Source organism: Prunus persica, chromosome G1, assembly GCF_000346465.2.
Source record: "Prunus persica cultivar Lovell chromosome G1, Prunus_persica_NCBIv2, whole genome shotgun sequence".
NCBI classification, from domain to species: Eukaryota; Viridiplantae; Streptophyta; class Magnoliopsida; order Rosales; family Rosaceae; genus Prunus; species Prunus persica.
Genome location: NC_034009.1, coordinates 38,788,466 through 38,805,520, shown reverse-complemented (window position 1 = coordinate 38,805,520; position 17,055 = coordinate 38,788,466). Strand labels below are relative to the sequence as shown.

Sequence of the window (17,055 nt, the reverse complement as noted above, 5' to 3'; positions counted from 1 at the left end):
AAGTGTTAAAAGGAACAAACCTTGCCAGAAAAGTACAAAAATTCCAAAAAAGAAGGAACTAGAAAAGGAGGAGGTGGAGGTGGTGGAGGAGGAGGAGGTGGAGGTGATGGCGATGGAGGTGGTGGTGATGGTGATGGAGGTGGTGGTGATGGAGATGGTGGTGGTGGAGGTGGTGGTGATGGGGAGGGAGGAACAGAAGGACGGCATCCAAAAGAACTACAACGAACACCCTTAGACAAGGCCAATTTACAATGCAACATGGTTCTCTGCTTTGGCCTACGCCGCAAGCAATTCTTGCTGTCATCAAACTTCTCCAATTTCAAACACATTGGTGGCTCACTAGTGAAGAAGTTGTGCTCAAAGCTAAAGTTCCTCAGGTTCTGAAGCTCACAAACGCTCTCAGGTATGTTCCCTCTTAGCATGTTATGAGCCACATTGAGCTTCTCCAAGCTCACCATTTCACCCACTGCCTCTGGCAACTCACCGACAATCCGATTATAGCTCACATCAAACACAGTTACATCCTTCAGCATCCCTATTTCCTTTGGCAAGCACGAGTGGAAGCCGTTGTTTGTGAGCACCACTTCGTTCAAATTCTTGGACATGTTACCAAGGCTGGCTGGCACACACCCATGGAAGTTGTTGTTTGCAAGAACAATAACTGAGACTGGCGAGTTCCCCAAATTATCTGGCAATTCGAAGGAGAACATGTTGTGGTTGATGAAGATTGCATCTAGATCTTTATCAAACAGTTCCTTGGGGACCTTACCTTCAAACTCATTGAATCGCAGGTCCAGGAATTTTAGCTTTGGCAGTCGAAGAACAACAAGAGGGAACTTCCCAGCAAAGCGGTTGTTGCTCAGATCAAGCTCAAAAAGCAGCTTCAGTTTGCTGAAACTCTTCGGGACACTGCCGCAAAACCGATTGGAGTTGATGTGGAACAATGCAATATCTGAGAGCAGACCCAGCTCTTCAGGGAGGTACCCTGCAATGCCGCCGTGGTTCAGATCAATGCCGGCCACAGTTTCGACTGACGGGTCATCTAGGGCTCGGGAGCAGAAGACTCCAGTGTAGCTGCAGACATTGGATCCAACCCAGTTGGATGTTTGGCCCAGAGGGTCTGAGAGCATGGCTTGTTTCCATGCCTGGAGGGCAACGTAGGCACTCCTGAGTCTTGGGTTGTGAAAAACAAGGGAGGATGGGACTGCCACAAGCTCCCCTCTTGACCCATCTTGGTCAGTGTAGAACAAGAGCTGCCTCTGATTAATATGAGAAAGTTTTAACTCTCTCAGGCCTGCATTAGGGTTTTGGGCAGTGGAGCCAAGGGAAAGGATCAGTATCAAGAAAGTAGAGGGTAGAAAAATGTGTTGAATTTCTCTCTTCATCACATACAAGAGATCACATCTATGGGGTTTCAATTTCTTGGTTTTGGTTTGCTCAGCATTTTAAGAGAGAAAAGGAGAAGATTTTGGGGAGGGAAAATGATCAAAATCCACAGTAAAAGCTCAGAGCCACTGAGTTTTTGTAAAACTTTGTGTATAACAATTGTGTTCACTGTGCAAGACAAGTATGTCAGAGGAGTGGCAGGTAGGGACGTTGAGATTTTGCTGGAACCGATGAATGCATGATTCTTATTACATCTGTATAAAATGGAACCAGTCAAAGGGAAACACCGTTTTTTTCTGGGACGGTTCCGATTCTAACTCTCTCATCTTGGACTTGATCAAGTTTTTCACACCAATTTAGGGGCCTGAGGGTGTTAGTTGCAGATATAAGAGAATTTTAAGAGGGATAGTAAAGGACCCTTAGTGAGACATAATTAAGAATTTGATTACGCGTATTAGACCTATATGCGGTTGATAATTGTTCACACGCACGTCTGACTTAAAGTTAGTGTTAGCTGTAGATATAATAGAATTTTAAGAGGGATAGTAGAAGACACCTTAGTGAGACATAATTAAGAATTTGACTACGCATATTAGACCTACATACGGCTGATAATTGTCCACACGCATGTAATCAACTGAGTTAGTTAGTGTTAGTTGCAGATATAAGAGAATTTTAAGAGGGATAGTAAAAGACCCTTAGTGAGACATAATTAAGAATTTGACTACGCATATTAGACCTACATACGGCTAATAATCAACTGAGTTAAAGTTAGTTATCCATACTCGCAAGAGTTATTTATATCAACACCCCCTGAGGTTTTTTGTGTTTGTACAAAACCCCCTCGTGTCTCAAAAATTACATGAACACCCCTGAGGTTTTAGTTTGTTTTTATAAAACCCATTTTCGTTGATTGTTTGTTCAAAAATTGATGATTTCATTAAAAATAACATATACAAATGACAAAATTAACCTTAATGAAGTATACGCAATCTAATCTCAAAGGCCTACTTCGACATTTAGAGAATTTTTTGTATAAAATCATCAATCTTTGGATGGAAAATGAATGAAAATGAGTTTTGTGAAAACAATTTAAAACCTCATGGAGTGTTCATGTAATTTCTAAAACTTAAGGAGTTTTGTGAAAAAGTTGAAAACCTTAGGGAGTGTTAGTATAAGTAACTCTACTCGCAAACAATTTTTTTAGTGTAACTATCATTTCCTAACGTTTTCTTTTCTAACTTCAATTTTCACATATCTCAAATTGAATTGGATTGAAACATATCTTTACTACCTATCACAAAGTTAATGGGACTTGTCTTTCATTTTGAATTTAGTTATATTGAAAATTTAGAAGAATATTGGGTTTCAAATTGAGTTACAAATCATACTACCAGGATCATTTCATATTATAATATAAACACAATACCATGACAGACCCATAAAATACACATCTTCTTGAAAAAACAAATAGACGCAATGTGTAATGAGTTTAAAGTATTTCACATTCATAAGGCATTGAGATCGATTGAGAAAGTTAGAAGTCTTGAATTCAAATCTTACTGTTAAAAATAAAAAAATAAAAAAACTATATTAGGTCATGTAATCGTATATTTGATTTCACAACGATGAGCTAGACGGAACACAAAATATATAATTGAAATTCATCAAAGGGATTCACGTTTGGATCCAGTTGAGCAAGTCAAGGTGAGCTTAGAATGATTTCCAAGAAACTTGGCATTCCTATGAGAAATAAATATTATAACATTACAGTCCTGATCTCTTGGACCACAAGAGTCCAAAGAAAATATTAATCTAATGGTTCAAAAAAGTTTCTTAAAATCATAAAATGTTCTAAATCATAATGGTCTCCCAATTCGCATGATCACTTATCTCACCAACATGTCACGATGTCTAATGGAGTTATACAAATCAATGCTATATAATATTCCTTTTATTGGATAAACATCAATTTGGAGATTTTCTTAAATTAATTACTATTTTTTTAAATATCATCAAATCCATCCACGTCAGCCTTAACACTTGGCATGCAATCAGAACTTTTGACCAATTTAAGTAACACGTGTCGTCGTTGCGCTATAGCTCAATCTAAATTCCAGACCAGACGTGTACGCTTCGATCATGACCGTTGAATGGTCAAGTTCTCCTAACGAGAAGAAAGAAACATAATACTATTCAACGTCACCGACATTTAAAGCGAAGGTTTCTAATACATGTGTATGCACGTTAATTAACATACTCTCTCTCTTTGGACCCGTCCGATTTAATACCAAGATATCCACACCGCCAGATTTACGCTACGCACAGTTATACAATGGGCGCGAGTGCTCCGGATAAAATCTGATTATCTTAATTTAGAAAAAACGGAGATATTTTCAGGCAATTTACTGCACAAGCTGTCAATTGAGAAGCAACAGAAAGAAACCGGTGGACCTGACGCTTTCGTTTTCGAAGGCTCTGGAAACGATCATATCTTCAGGGAGGCTATAAATTCGGCTTCGTTTCGAATTCTCTCTCTCATCTTCGTCTCTGCACTCTGTACATCGGTATCTCTCTCCCTCTCTCTCTCACGTACACACACGCACATAGTTTCTAAAGGCGAGCCGGAGCTCCGGATTGTCAAGAGGATCCCGCCGTTTGTTATCGGATTCGGATCGGCGACTGCACCGCTTGTCGTTCCCGATTGAAAGTTCGTTATTCTTTAAGAAATCCATATAATTAGTAGTCTGTTTTGATTGGAATGGCTTTAATTTTGCGTTAATTGTTCACATCGTAGGTAATTTGGTGCTGCAGTTTTTTAATTCTGTGTGTTTGTGTTTGTGTGCTTAAGCGTTAGGTGTGTGTGATATGTTATGGTGTTAATGCTGAGCTTTTGATTTCGCAGTAACGTATTTTCAATGAATTGTGTTTATGCTTCATTTTTCTGTTGCTGTATTGTTCATCATGCATTGCGTGGATTGCTGTGGATTTGATTTGGTGAATGGTTTTATGTTCTATTTTGTGCTGTTTGAATTTGTGTTGTTGGTTTTGTGATGATTGTTGACTGGTTGAGTGTGACGAATTTGGTTGTTGCTGCTGATGATGATGATGACGATAATCGATATGTTTGGTTTAGCTAATTTTTGAAAGAAATGTGATGGCTGCCTTGGTTACTTCTTCTGGTAGATAATCTTTTCCGTGCATGAAATTTATGTCCAGGATGAAATGCTATGTGAGACCATTGGTTTTCCTTGGGAAAGAAGCCACGTCTAACTCTTTGTTTGTAATTTATACATTTCGTTTATTTGTGGATTCATCATTAGTATTACAGAGGGAGAGGAGGAAAATAGAAAATGGGTAGCTGTGGAACATGATGCATTTGTTTTGTATCATAGGTGATTCTACTCAACAAGGTCTTTTTTGTTTCTTTTTACTGACGGTGCACTTTTTTTGGTTGAGAAACTAGAAACAAAATTAGGGCGGTGAAATCTCTCTATTACTTGCCACTTGATTTCAGCCAACTGTTGAATAATAACATACCCAAATGGATACGTGATGTGACTGGGTTATAGTAGGTCTTTTTTTTATTTGGACGAGGATTTATAGTAATTGGATAGCAAATAGAGTTCATGCTTGTGGGGTGAAATGAATGGCAATTTGGTCCTTTTGTTGTGGTTGTTCTATATAAGCTTCTGAAATAGGCGTGTGAAGTTGTGAGTATTGTCAGCCATCATCCCCTCTTTATGGCCCATGCATCTCGTTTGGTGTACCTCAGCCTCTTGTTTCTGAAGCAGCCCTTGTTCATCCAGAAACACCAAGGTCAATGTTGTGGGGCCTTCCTCTGGACCTTTGTTTCAGGTACTGAGCTATAGTAGCTCGTTATAGATAACCGTTAGGGCCTTTAAAGTATAGGGCTTCAGTGTTTTGGGGTGTTAACTACCTGTGCAAGTGGAATATTTCAGGATTCCAGTTCTGGATTTCATAATGCAAATGATAAAAGAAAGTATTACCTGATATATTTTCTGATATTAATTATCGGCCTTTTCAGTTTCTGTTACTGAGGACGGGAAAACATTACAGCTTGTGTTGAGTCTACGGCTTGGTTGCAGCTTGAGGCTTGTGGATATTTGTTAAAATTTAAGGAGACTGCTTTAACAAATTACATAAGATAATTTTCTTTGTTCTTAATTGGGTTGCATTGAAAGATAGGGCAGCATACGGGGGGGGCTTATTCCTTTGGGTTTTTCTTTTATGTTAATATTGAGTTTCGGCAGTATTCTGCAGGGCTGTTGTATCTGTACCAGAGGTGAAATTTCCAACTCCAGAGTGTATATGCTGGTTTATCAGGGTTCTGATTGAGGGGTTTGAACGTCTTACCAGTAAATATGGTTCTTCACATATCCATCCGAAGATGTCAGCGTATATTTCTAGTTAGATCTTGTGGTCTCCTCTTTCTTGGCGCCTATATCCGTGTACTACCCCATTGTGAATATTCCATACTGAAACTCTTTGTTGCGGAAACATCATTTTCTGAGTTGTCTTATCTGCCCCCTTGTGCTAATCTGAGCATTTGTCTGCTCTTGATTATGAGTTTCAAAGCTCATACTCCAAGTACATTGTTCATTTCATCCCTAAACCTGTTATTCAAACCCGTCAAGTTGTAAGTAGTTTAGTAGAGAAGAATGACAAGAATGGTGCTCCACTTATCTGGTTAGGGACTTAGCCTTGCATGGGTGCCGTGGTCCTTGAAGGAGAGTTAATTTTCTCTAAAGGAAATCAAGAGATGAAAGTTGTGATTGTTTTGTAGTTCATAACTCAACTATATAGATGATGAGAGAACTCCACCAGTTTCAAGCAGTAACACTCAAAGTCTGACGGTATAGAGTTTTTAAGATTTTGCCTATTGGGTAAGTTCAGTACTCGAAGCAGACATGGTGGATAATTTCCATTTAAGGTAGGCCTGTCTTCTATGGACAACCAACACAACACATTTCTCCATCTCTCGCACTCTTTCCCCTATTTTGTTACAAACATTTTAAAACGCATTTGATTGTGTGATATATTGCTTTTACCATAGGTTGGGGTGTCAATTCGTCGTGCCCAGTATAGTTGGATTTGGTTCTGGGACTTCTTCAAGGAATCAAGTGATGCAATGTTATCGCTTACTTTCAACAGATGGAAGCTCTGGAGTTCCCCAGCGCTGCATTGTAGTTATTGTTTGGGATTCTTATAGATCTACTTGTTTTGATGAATCCTCCTCTTGGAGAAATGCTGATTGGAGCTGTTCAACCTTGCTTGGATTTTGTTGTTGCTGATTTCAAATGTCTGCAGCATTATAGAAGAAAGCAGAGTTTCATGGGGTGTTTGCCTGGCTTGATCGGGTGACTAATATGCCCCTGAGGATTAACCATTGTTGCTAAATATTTTTGTACATGCAGGTGCTTTAGGCCTTCTGCAAGCTTCTAAATATTATCATATCAATTTGGAGATAAGCAACATAGAATGGTTAGACAGAACAAAATGGAGGATGCCCATTTGAATCTATCGTGCATGCTCACTGTAGAATCAAAAGTAGAATCAAGGGATACTGGAAAGGCCACTGAATTGTTGGAGAGAGGACACATGGAGTATGGGTAATGTTCTTATTCATCACTCTGCTTGTTTCATTCCCTCCCCTGTCACGAAGAAACATTATGATATTGGTTTCCTTTTCTTCTTCTGCAGTTGTTCACACTACAGGCGAAGGTGCCGCATTAGAGCTCCTTGCTGCAATGAGATTTTTGATTGTCGCCATTGTCATAATGAAGCAAAGGTGAGTATTCACTTTGTACAATTTGAGAGAATATTCCAGTAGGAATAATTCTTCCTTTCTTATGTTTTTATTGATAATTCTTTTTTGAGTTGTGCCAACTTGTATTGAATTTCATATTGGTGTACAGAACAATATCAATGTCGATCAGAAGCATAGGCATGACATACCACGTCATCAAGTCAAACAGGTAATCCATGTATGAGTTGGTGTATATCTTCTCCTGTCGTTGTTTGAATTTTAATAGTTAATTTATATTGTTCTGCTTCGTAAGCTGACAAAATACCTGCATTTTACTTCAGGTGATATGTTCACTTTGTGGCACTGAGCAAGAGGTGAGTTTTGTTTTATTGACAGATTTATTTACTTATTTATTTATTTGGATTTTGTATTAAGTCATTAAACTTGTGAGATAGGGTTGTGTTTGACGTCAGTATTCTAGTAATTAATTTGTTAATAATTAGGATATAGTGGATATTGTTGATGCATTATGCATTAGCTGAACTTAAGATGTTTTCTCGATTCTATAATTAAGACAAATCTTTAATTCTAAGACATGCTTGCAAGTTTCTGTAGTATCATGTTGGTTGCTTTCATTACCAGGTTGGACAAGTTTGTGTTAACTGTGGTGTATGCATGGGGAAATATTTCTGTGGAACTTGCAAGCTATTTGATGATGATGTGAGTGCTCGACTTTCTTTAATTCTGTTCTACGTTATATGTCAGGATTTTTATGTGAGTTTGCCATGGAAGTTCATGATACTTTCTTTCAAGTAATCAGCTTGTGTAACAAGCTAATCCTATTTGCCTTCTTTTCAGACATCTAAGAGACAGTACCACTGCAATGGATGTGGAATTTGCAGGTAAGATTCTCTTGTCCTTGTTAAGGCTGTGTGCAAAGATGTTTTGGTAATCTCCTTTTGGTATTATTTGTTTAGCACTGAACAAGATAGGGGACATCCATCTTTCTATTCACTAGAGAAAATATTCTTCCATGTTTCAGTTTTTTTCTGGCTCAGCTGCACTTTCTGCTTGTCTGCCTTCACTTCTTTCTTTGTTGTGTTGTGTTTATGTCTTGTTGAGCTTTAATTCTTTAGTGTTTGACTCGATAGTGCACTATTTGTGACAGAATTGGAGGGCGTGAGAATTTCTTCCACTGCTACAAGTGTGGTAAGCAATGTGTGCTTGTTTTTCTCCAAAGAAACTAAGCATCCTGTGTATTATATTGTACCATGACTGATGTTATTATCTTCTTGTTAGGCTGCTGCTACTCAATTATGTTAAAAAACAGCCACCCTTGTGTGGAGGGAGCAATGCATCACGACTGCCCTGTTTGCTTTGAGGTAAGACTAGCAGTTACAAATTCTTACAACAAATATTTAGTTTGTTGTTTTGGGGTTATTGATGCCTGCCTTACTGGTGTATAACATACCTGGTGATCTGCAGTTCTTATTTGAATCAACAAATGATGTTACGGTGATGCTGTGTGGACACACTATTCACAAGGATTGCTTAAAAGAGATGAGGGAGCATTATCAGTAAGTGCCTGGCCGCTATGTGATTTTGATTCCTTTTATTTGGCTAGTTGAGTAGAATTATCTAATTCGCCGGTTGATCATACTTTATGACAGATATGCGTGCCCTCTTTGCTCCAAATCAGTTTGTGATATGTCCAAGGTATGGGAGAAATATGACATGGAGATTGCAGCTACACCAATGCCTGAACCATATAAAAACAAATTGGTACTCTCTCTCTCCTCTCTCTACACACTTTCCAAGTGTACAATGTGTGGTTAGAAGTCATTCTTATTTCGTGATTCGCTTCAACAGGTCTGGATCCTCTGCAACGACTGCGGGAAAAGCTCACAAGTGCAGTACCATGTTGTGGCCCAGAAATGCCTGAACTGTAAATCCTACAACACTCGCCAAACGAGAGGCTGAGCTAGTTGGCTATGGTTGCATCAGAATTGATTTTGGCTTTGGCTATTATTGTGCAGCTACGTGTGTCACAAGACTCGCAACAAAGGGCTCCGTACACTCTTGACCACCTGGCTGTATCAGTGACAGAGGGAATTGTGGTCCTGCGATTGTCCTCTGTTGGAAACCTGTGGCCGAATGCACCGTTGCGATTCGCTTTTTGTTTCTGCGTTTCTTTTCCTCATCTATTTATTTATTTACTTCTGTATGTGTGGTTTCACCTTGTAATTAAGCCAAGAGTAGCCATGATGATTTCTCGATTTATCATCTGGTTGGATGATCTCTTGTTTTCCTCTGTAATCCTCTCTTCATTCTCAATTGCGTTTGGTTATTCGAACAGTATCCCCCACTCCGGCAAATGCATTCAAATGGTATCTACTCCTGCAAAGGCACCGCCCCTGAGCTTCGGTTCACCTGTCTCTGTGGATGGAGGAGTGGGTGGGTATTAAGAACGTTGACATGCTTGAGACAAAGTGGAGGGAGTTGATTTGGAAGAGGCACGAGTTCATGGGGAAAAAGACAATCGTACCCCTTTTAAGGCTCAGTTTTATGCATTCAACTCGTACAGCTGGGTCATTGACCATGGTTTTCCTATAAACTAATCTGATTCGTGTAGTGGTTATAGAATTTGGAAATTGATGAGGGCGTTGGCCTGCAGGTTTTCCTCACTATGAAGAAGATGATTGTTATTTGAATTAAAGAAGATGAAAAGACAAGAAAAGAGGTGCCTGACAGTACAGCATTTTCAGAGGAATTCTGATGAACATTTTCTACTGTAAGATTAGGACAAAGCATTTCTGCTGGTGCTTGTCTCACTGCTATTGCTGTCTAGCTCAGTTGCTAACTTGAACAAAATAATTCGAAGTCCTAATTAATAAATATCATCCAAATGAAGAGCTTGAAACGAATTATGGAAAATAAAATCTTATCCATAAAGTTACCAGTTGCTACAAAATGAAATTTGGAGGGAACCAAGTGCCAAATATTCCAAAATGGCCGCAGCCCTTCCTGCCATTCTCTCAAGCCTGTCTCTCTCCACACAAAAACCAACCAAAAATAAAGTCTATAATCGAGTTCCAAGAACAAACTGCATCATCTCCTTGTTGAAATCCTGTTCAAACCTCAGAGAATTTGCACCGATCCATGCCCGTTTGGTCACCACAAACCTCATCCACGACCCCTTCACCGCCAGCCAGGTTCTCTGGTTCTTCATCACCATCAAAGACTTTGATTATGCTCGACTAGTTTTCAGTCAAACCCATCAGCCAGAGACCATTATTTGGAACACCCTTATGGAAAACAGACTCAAAAATGGTTCTTTTGGAGATGTGCTTTCAACTTACTATAACATGGTCACTCAAGGTGTGCCTCTGGATGCATCTACTTTCCACTTCTTGATTCATGCTTGTTCTAGACTTTTGGCCATTCAACAGGGGACTGAGATCCAAGGCCGGATTTTGAAAATTGGGTTGGGGGATAATATGTCTTTGATTAACAATTTGATGGGTTTGTATTCGAAATGTGGGAAATTGGATGAAGTGCGCAAAATGTTTGAGATATTACCTCAGAGAGATGTGATTAGTTGGAACACCATGATATCATGCAATGTCCATAAGGGAATGCTTTACGAGGCTTTGAATCTATTTCTGGAAATGCAGACTAATGAAGAAGTTGAACCAGATGAAATTACCATGCTGAGCTTAGTTTCGGCTTGTACGAAGCTCAGGGATTTGGAAATGGGGGAGAAGTTGCACCAGTATATTGAGGAAAATGAATTGGAGATTGGTGGGAATCTGTTGAATTGTGTGGTGGATATGTATGTTAAGTGTGGGAAAATGGATAAGGCACTTGAGCTTGTGGGTAGATGCAAGCCTGATATTGATGTTGTTTTGGGGACTATTATGGTTGGTGGGTATGTAAAATCTAATGAGATACATGCCGCTAGGTGCCTGTTTGACCAGATGACAGAGAGGAACTTGATTTCATGGATGACGATGATTTCAGGTTATGTTCAAGGAGGTTACTGTTATGAAAGTCTGGAGTTATTCAGGCAAATGAGAAAAACATATTTGAGCCTTGATGAGGTTCTTTTGGTTACGGTACTTTCAGCATGTGCTCATGTGGGAGATTGCAAGTTAGGCAAATCCGTTCACAGTCTGATTTTCAAATATGGAATGAATGTTGAAGGGTTTCTTGGGAATGCTCTGATAGACTTGTATGCCAAATGTGAAAAACTGGCTGAGGCTTGCTTAGTTTTTGAGCAGTTGCCTTGCAAGAGTGTTGTGTCTTGGAATTCGATGTTGGATGGGTTCTGCAGAAGTGGAGATATTAAGAAGGCTAGACTCTTCTTCAATGAGATTCCTGAGAAGGATGTGATTTCTTGGAACACCATGATCAACTGTTATTCCATATCTCATCGATTCGGAGAAGTGTTTGAGTTATTTCGTGCAATGCAGAGTTCAAATGTTCAGCCGAACAAGATCACATTAGTCAGTGTTCTGTCTTCCTGTGCTAGTGTTGCAGCCCTGAATTATGGCATTTGGGTGCATGTTTACATAAAAAAGAATCATATTGAGTTGGATATTATGTTGGGAACTGCTTTGATTGACATGTATGGAAAGTGTGGAAGCATTGAACAAGCCTATGAGATATTCTCGGATATGACTGAAAAAAATGTGTTTGTGTGGACCGCTATGATAGCAGCACGTGCCATGGAAGGGCAAGCCCAGAAAGCTATTGATCTCTACTCAGAAATGGAAGCTCTAGCAATAAAGCCAGATCATGTCACTTTCGTAGCTCTTCTATCTGCTTGTAGCCATGGAGGCTTAGTCAATGAAGGGTACACATACTTCAACAAGATGAGTAGTGTCTACAGTATTGTTCCTAAGATCCAGCACTATGGGTGTATGGTTGATCTCCTAGGTCGAGCCGGACGCTTAGACCAGGCAGTGAGGTTTATTGAAAGCATGCCTATCAAACCAGATATCTCTATATGGAGTTCCTTGTTGAGAGCATGTGGAAGCCATCAGAATCTAGAATTGGCAGAAAAAGTATTTCAAGAGCTCATAAAGATAGACCCCCTAAACGATGCTGCTTATGCTCTTATTTCAAATATATATGCAAAAGCTGGTAGGTGGGATGATGTGAGCTGGGCAAGAAAGAAGTTGCATGAACTAGGAGTGAGGAAGCAACCAGGATGTAGTCTAATAGAACAAAATGGAGCTGTGCATGAATTTACTGCTTGGGATTTCTCAAACCCTCAATCTGCTGAAATTTATGCTATGTTGGATGAGATAAAGCGTAGATTGCAAAAACAGGACCTAGTAGAAACATCATCTCATCATAGTGAAAGATTGGCTGTTGCTTTTGGTCTTTTAAACAACCCCCCAAGAACTCCTATCCGTGTAGTTAATAATCTGCAGATTTGTAGAGATTGCCATTCAGCCATGAAACTAATATCTCAGGCCTACAACAGAGAAATTGTTATCAGGGATAATTACAGATACCATCGGTTTGTAGATGGAAATTGCTCTTGTAAAGATTATTGGTGAATTCAGATCATAATTTGCAACCTATGTTCAATAGTTTTTCATCTTCATCCAAACTCTAAAAATTTACAAAATTAATCAAAATGTTAAAGATGAAGGGAAAGACAAGAAGTTGTATATGTAATAGTACTTTATATTCAGTCAAAAACTGGTTCAAGATTACACAGCAACTCCGGTCGCAACAGAGACTTGAAGTAGGGAGCCAAAAAAGTCGGCTTATCACCCTTCTACATGAATTACAAAGAAATAGCACTTTGATGGCATACATCATCAATGTCTGATTTTATGGAAAGCAAAACTAGTTGAGCTGAAACCAACATTCACCAAGACCATGAAAGCTGAAACACAGTTAACAAACGAGTGAATTTACAAAACGATCATCCATGGCTGCCAAGCGATGCACACAAACAGCTCTTTGTTAACAGATGATCAGCTGCGTCTGCGACGGGCTCATCAATCATGGGCACGGTGGCTGCAGAAGAGAAGTGTCTCTTACTTATCAGCAATGATGCCAGTTTCAAAAAGTTCCTCATCTGACTCAAGAGGTTTCTCAGAAGACTGGTCATTGCATTTTTCCAATTCCTCATCAATTAAAATCTCCTCAGAGCGGCAACTCAAACTGCAAAATGCTTTCTCACCCCTGAAAGAAATCAAATGTTATTAAGTATTTCCAATTCCTCTACAAAATGCTTTGCAGATCATAACATGGCCAGTAGATATGTCTGTTTCATAAACTGTACCTGTATATGTAGATGTCTTTCCCCTCTTCCAATTTCTTGTTACAATAGTAGCAAAAGCTCAAGAAATTGTTTGAGGGGTACTGGACAAAATTCCCCAAGCTCGTGCCCGGGCGGGCAAATCCAATTTCCTTTCCCTCATTCTTACCAAAATTGCTCAAGTCATTAGAGTGACATCCCAAAATGCAGTCACCAAAGATATGAGTTTTTTTGGGATTGGCACCATGAGAAATTACACAAGTATAATCCTCAGAAAGCTCAATCTCACTAGCTGAGAGAGACCCAACTAACCCATTGCTAGACCCAATAGATCCAGTATTCATTTGGGTGGCTAAATTTGGGCTCCCTCCAATAAATGGTTGGGTGGTTAAACTTCCCATACAAAAATTTCCAGAAGTGGAGTTAGGGTTAAGGTTGCTTAAACCTGATAGGGTTGAAAATGCCCTACCAGAATCCAGTGAACAGGACCGGATTTTTCCAAATGACTCAGGCTCTGTTGGGGATTCTCCAATTTCAAAAAGAACATCAGAACTACCCTTCTCTAGAGGAGATTTGATTTTGGAATGAGGGAAAACTGCATAGTTCTTAGGTAGAGATTTAGGTGAAGCAAAAGAATTGGTATTGGACTGAGAATCTGGGGTTTTAATCCTCATTCCAGGTCCAAAAAGAATGTTCTTACTCTCTGATGAACGAGGGACTTTCCCAGAAAACTTCACATCATCATCAAAAGAATCTATGATGCTCAAGCCTACTTTACTGCTACCCCAGCTCCTCTGCTGCCCATCACTGTTGGACCGTGGGGACCTAAAGGGGTTGCCCAAATTTGAAAACACCCTAAAATCTAGAGGAGAAGTTGGGCTCCTAACTGAATCAGAATCTATTAAACCCTTAGAACTCAACCCCACAAACAGACCAGGAACACTGAAAAAAGAGTTGCTTTTGGGATTGTGTCCCAAAACATCAGACCCAGCATCAGCAATTGGCAAATGACCCATTTGGTGTTGATCCTTCTGAATTGACCTGCTTCTCTTCCTCAGCATTATCTCAACTATCCCAATTTTGGGAACCAAAAGCCCCCCTTTTCTGTACCAAAAATCAACAAGGTTTAAATCAATAACTATTTTACCATATTCAGAAGTTAATACAGTTGATAGTCATCAAGAAAAGAGTATCATCGGCGTAATCCATGAGCTGCATTGGGCAAAAGAAAATATATGAAATATGATTAAACCTCTCAGATACACAGAGAACCTGATGCTTTAAAAGATTGAGATGAATAATTTTTTGCCTAGTGGTTTTGGATCATCCAAAAAAACATATTATAAGATTTTTTTTTCCTATTTTGGGTCGATTAGAGCATTAAAGGAAGTCTGAAATGACAGAGAAATGTCTAATCAAATGTAAGGTCGAGGAAAATAGCCTCCTTGGTAAAACTAAAATGTAGAGGCAAAGAGGGGTTCAATCCCTGAATATCATTAAAGCATTAGCAAATAATAAATAAATAAATCAACTTAATAATATACAACAGATAAAACCCAGATAAAAAAAAATCCCAAGAAAGTACAGAGAAAACCCTTAAAAGCCGATTAAACATGCATAAGAAGACGATCAATGCCCAAGAACACTAAAAGCTTGAATCTTTTAGCTCAATCGCGCAAAACCCAGAAAAAAAAAAAAAAGAAGAAGAGAAAAATATAACAAAAGGATGATCCTTGAAGAACCCAACATTGGATTGTAAAAGAATGAGTCACACAGATAACAATGACATAAAAGAAGAAAAACCCACCTGGGTTCTAGCTCTCTCCTTTCAGCTCTGGAAATTTCAGAGAGATATATGGTTTTCTGAGGGAAAGAAGCCCAAATGTAGTAAAAATAAGAAAGTTTTTTTGTTTGTCACAAGCGGTGTCTCTATGTGAAACTTGTTCTGCACTCCTTTCTCTCTCTCTATTTGGTGCCTCAAAATCAGCGAAGCAATGAGCTTCTGAAATACTCCTCAGTCTCTCTCTCTCTATGACCTCTATTTCTCTCTCTAGAACAAAACAATGTATGTATGCAATAATGTATTTTGCCCACAGATATGCATTTGTACGTATTTTACCAACTTTTGCCACTACATACATCCTTTCCTCCTCTTCTATTGCCACCTCATCACCAAGTGGTTTTGGGTTTGGACCACATTCTTTATCAATTTTTGACAGAACCCTCAAATGCATGTCACTGACTTATTGAATTATTTGGAACTCAAAATGCCTCTCAAATCTCAATCTAACCAATAATCAACTTGCATTAAATTTTTGTTAAATTTGCAGCTTTCGTGATTAAGAGCATTTATTATTCCGTTCAAAGTCTTAATTCGTATCTCGTCTCTTAATATTGTTTTATTAAAGATGTATCTACATTAGATCCTTAATAATGCGCTAGCTGCAAAAACGATTTCCTAAGAGCTTACCTTTTTTGGTAAAATAACAATTACTGACAAAGTTTAATTCTCGTAGTTTTTCTTTTTTTATGTTATAAAAAGACGATTGAATATTATTAGATTAATAAAAATAACATAACGAAGGACATATTCTGTAAAGGAAGCCATTTCAATAACAATATGACAAACATGGGTAAAATTTCTCCAATTACTTGAGTCATTTGAAAAGCTGAAACGATCTGTGGAGAATAACTCTCGAAAATAACATTTCTATAACCCCTCTCAACTACCATAATTTCTTTAAATCTAGTCCAATGACATTAAGAACAAAAACTAACTGATAACCAGTATGACTCTTCTAACTAACAGACAATTTAGATATATTAATTACATCTTAATTGATTTTTTTATATACAAACGAGGAAATTTTATGAGAAGAAGATTGCGGGCTCATTGCCTTAATTAACTGGTTTAATCCATGACTACAATCAAAGTTTACATGCGTAATAATTTAAAATTAATTTTAAAAAATATGATAAAACAAAAGTTAAAATATTTGTTATTTTTTTGAAGGAGGTGGGTAAGATTTACATCAGTACATGTTTCAGAGAGTTACTGAGGTGGTGAAAGTAAGTGGGAGTGGGAGTGGGAGTGGGAGTGGGTGGGGGTGGGGGTGACTTGGCATAATTGGAGGGTAAAGTAGTGGAGAGAGGAGGGTGAAATGGGTCAAAGGGCAATTAAAAAAAGAAGAAATGGTTCAGTACTTTCTTCTTTACCCTTTCTTGCTGAGTCACACGAGACGACAAAAATGACTTGTGACTCGTGGTGCCTTTCTATTATGACTGACTGACAGACCACCACGGCTGTTAACGGGGGGCAGTTTGGCTGATTTGACGGGGTAGTTTTTTATATTTGATAAAATAAATTACAAAAATTTAAGAGCTATAAAATATGGGGAGGGCCAATCTCTATTTACAAAAATTTACACCCTCCTTTCCCTTTTCACAAACATTTTGTTCGTACCTTTCATGCTTTGTGTTTATAGTTGCACTATCGGGCACTCATAGCATGAACGTCTCAATCATGATATATATTATTCTTGTACAATCTGGATTTGTGTTATAAATTGGCATACCAAGGTTTTAAATTTTTTGCCATGTCATGTGTACTTGTGTACCG

The 17,055-nt window shown here is 38.7% G+C and overlaps 4 protein-coding genes across 10 annotated transcripts in view; 2 read left to right on the top strand and 2 right to left on the bottom strand.

The window, feature by feature from the left end:
- Nucleotides 1–1,822, bottom strand: part of LOC18794020 (leucine-rich repeat extensin-like protein 4) — a 2,161-nt gene extending 339 nt beyond the window's left edge. Inside the window, exon 1 of the mRNA XM_007227627.2 lies at nt 21–1,822. Coding sequence (XP_007227689.2) covers nt 21–1,385 — 1,365 coding nt within the window. The 5' untranslated portion in view covers nt 1,386–1,822. The remainder of the gene's footprint in view (nt 1–20) is intronic.
- On the top strand, nt 3,810–10,051 carry LOC18790563 (E3 ubiquitin-protein ligase MIEL1). Of its 7 annotated transcripts, none has more exons than XM_020567422.1 (13): nt 3,871–4,096; nt 5,671–6,340; nt 6,464–7,019; nt 7,111–7,198; nt 7,326–7,385; nt 7,498–7,530; nt 7,799–7,876; nt 8,015–8,058; nt 8,325–8,365; nt 8,456–8,538; nt 8,642–8,733; nt 8,827–8,938; nt 9,026–10,051. In XM_020567422.1, exons 3-13 carry the CDS (start codon nt 6,889–6,891, stop codon nt 9,134–9,136), a joined length of 873 nt encoding a protein of 290 aa, XP_020423011.1. In that variant the 5' UTR covers nt 3,871–4,096; nt 5,671–6,340; nt 6,464–6,888; the 3' UTR covers nt 9,137–10,051. The 7 variants fall into 7 exon arrangements, with proteins under 7 accessions (XP_007223304.1, XP_020423019.1, XP_020423024.1 ...); XM_020567406.1 differs by having other exon boundaries at nt 5,435–6,340; XM_020567413.1 differs by having other exon boundaries at nt 3,871–5,244.
- LOC18794048 (pentatricopeptide repeat-containing protein At3g62890) lies at nt 10,110–12,756 on the top strand. Its single transcript, XM_007224092.2, has one exon. The coding sequence runs from the start codon at nt 10,165–10,167 to the stop codon at nt 12,721–12,723; it is 2,559 nt and encodes an 852-aa protein (XP_007224154.2). The 5' UTR covers nt 10,110–10,164; the 3' UTR covers nt 12,724–12,756.
- Nucleotides 12,838–15,524, bottom strand: LOC18793291. Its single transcript, XM_007227656.2, has 3 exons — nt 15,244–15,524; nt 13,461–14,540; nt 12,838–13,360 (listed from the first exon to the last, which is right to left on the bottom strand). The coding sequence occupies exons 2-3, from the start codon at nt 14,495–14,497 to the stop codon at nt 13,213–13,215; spliced, it is 1,185 nt and encodes a 394-aa protein (XP_007227718.1). The 5' UTR covers nt 14,498–14,540; nt 15,244–15,524; the 3' UTR covers nt 12,838–13,212.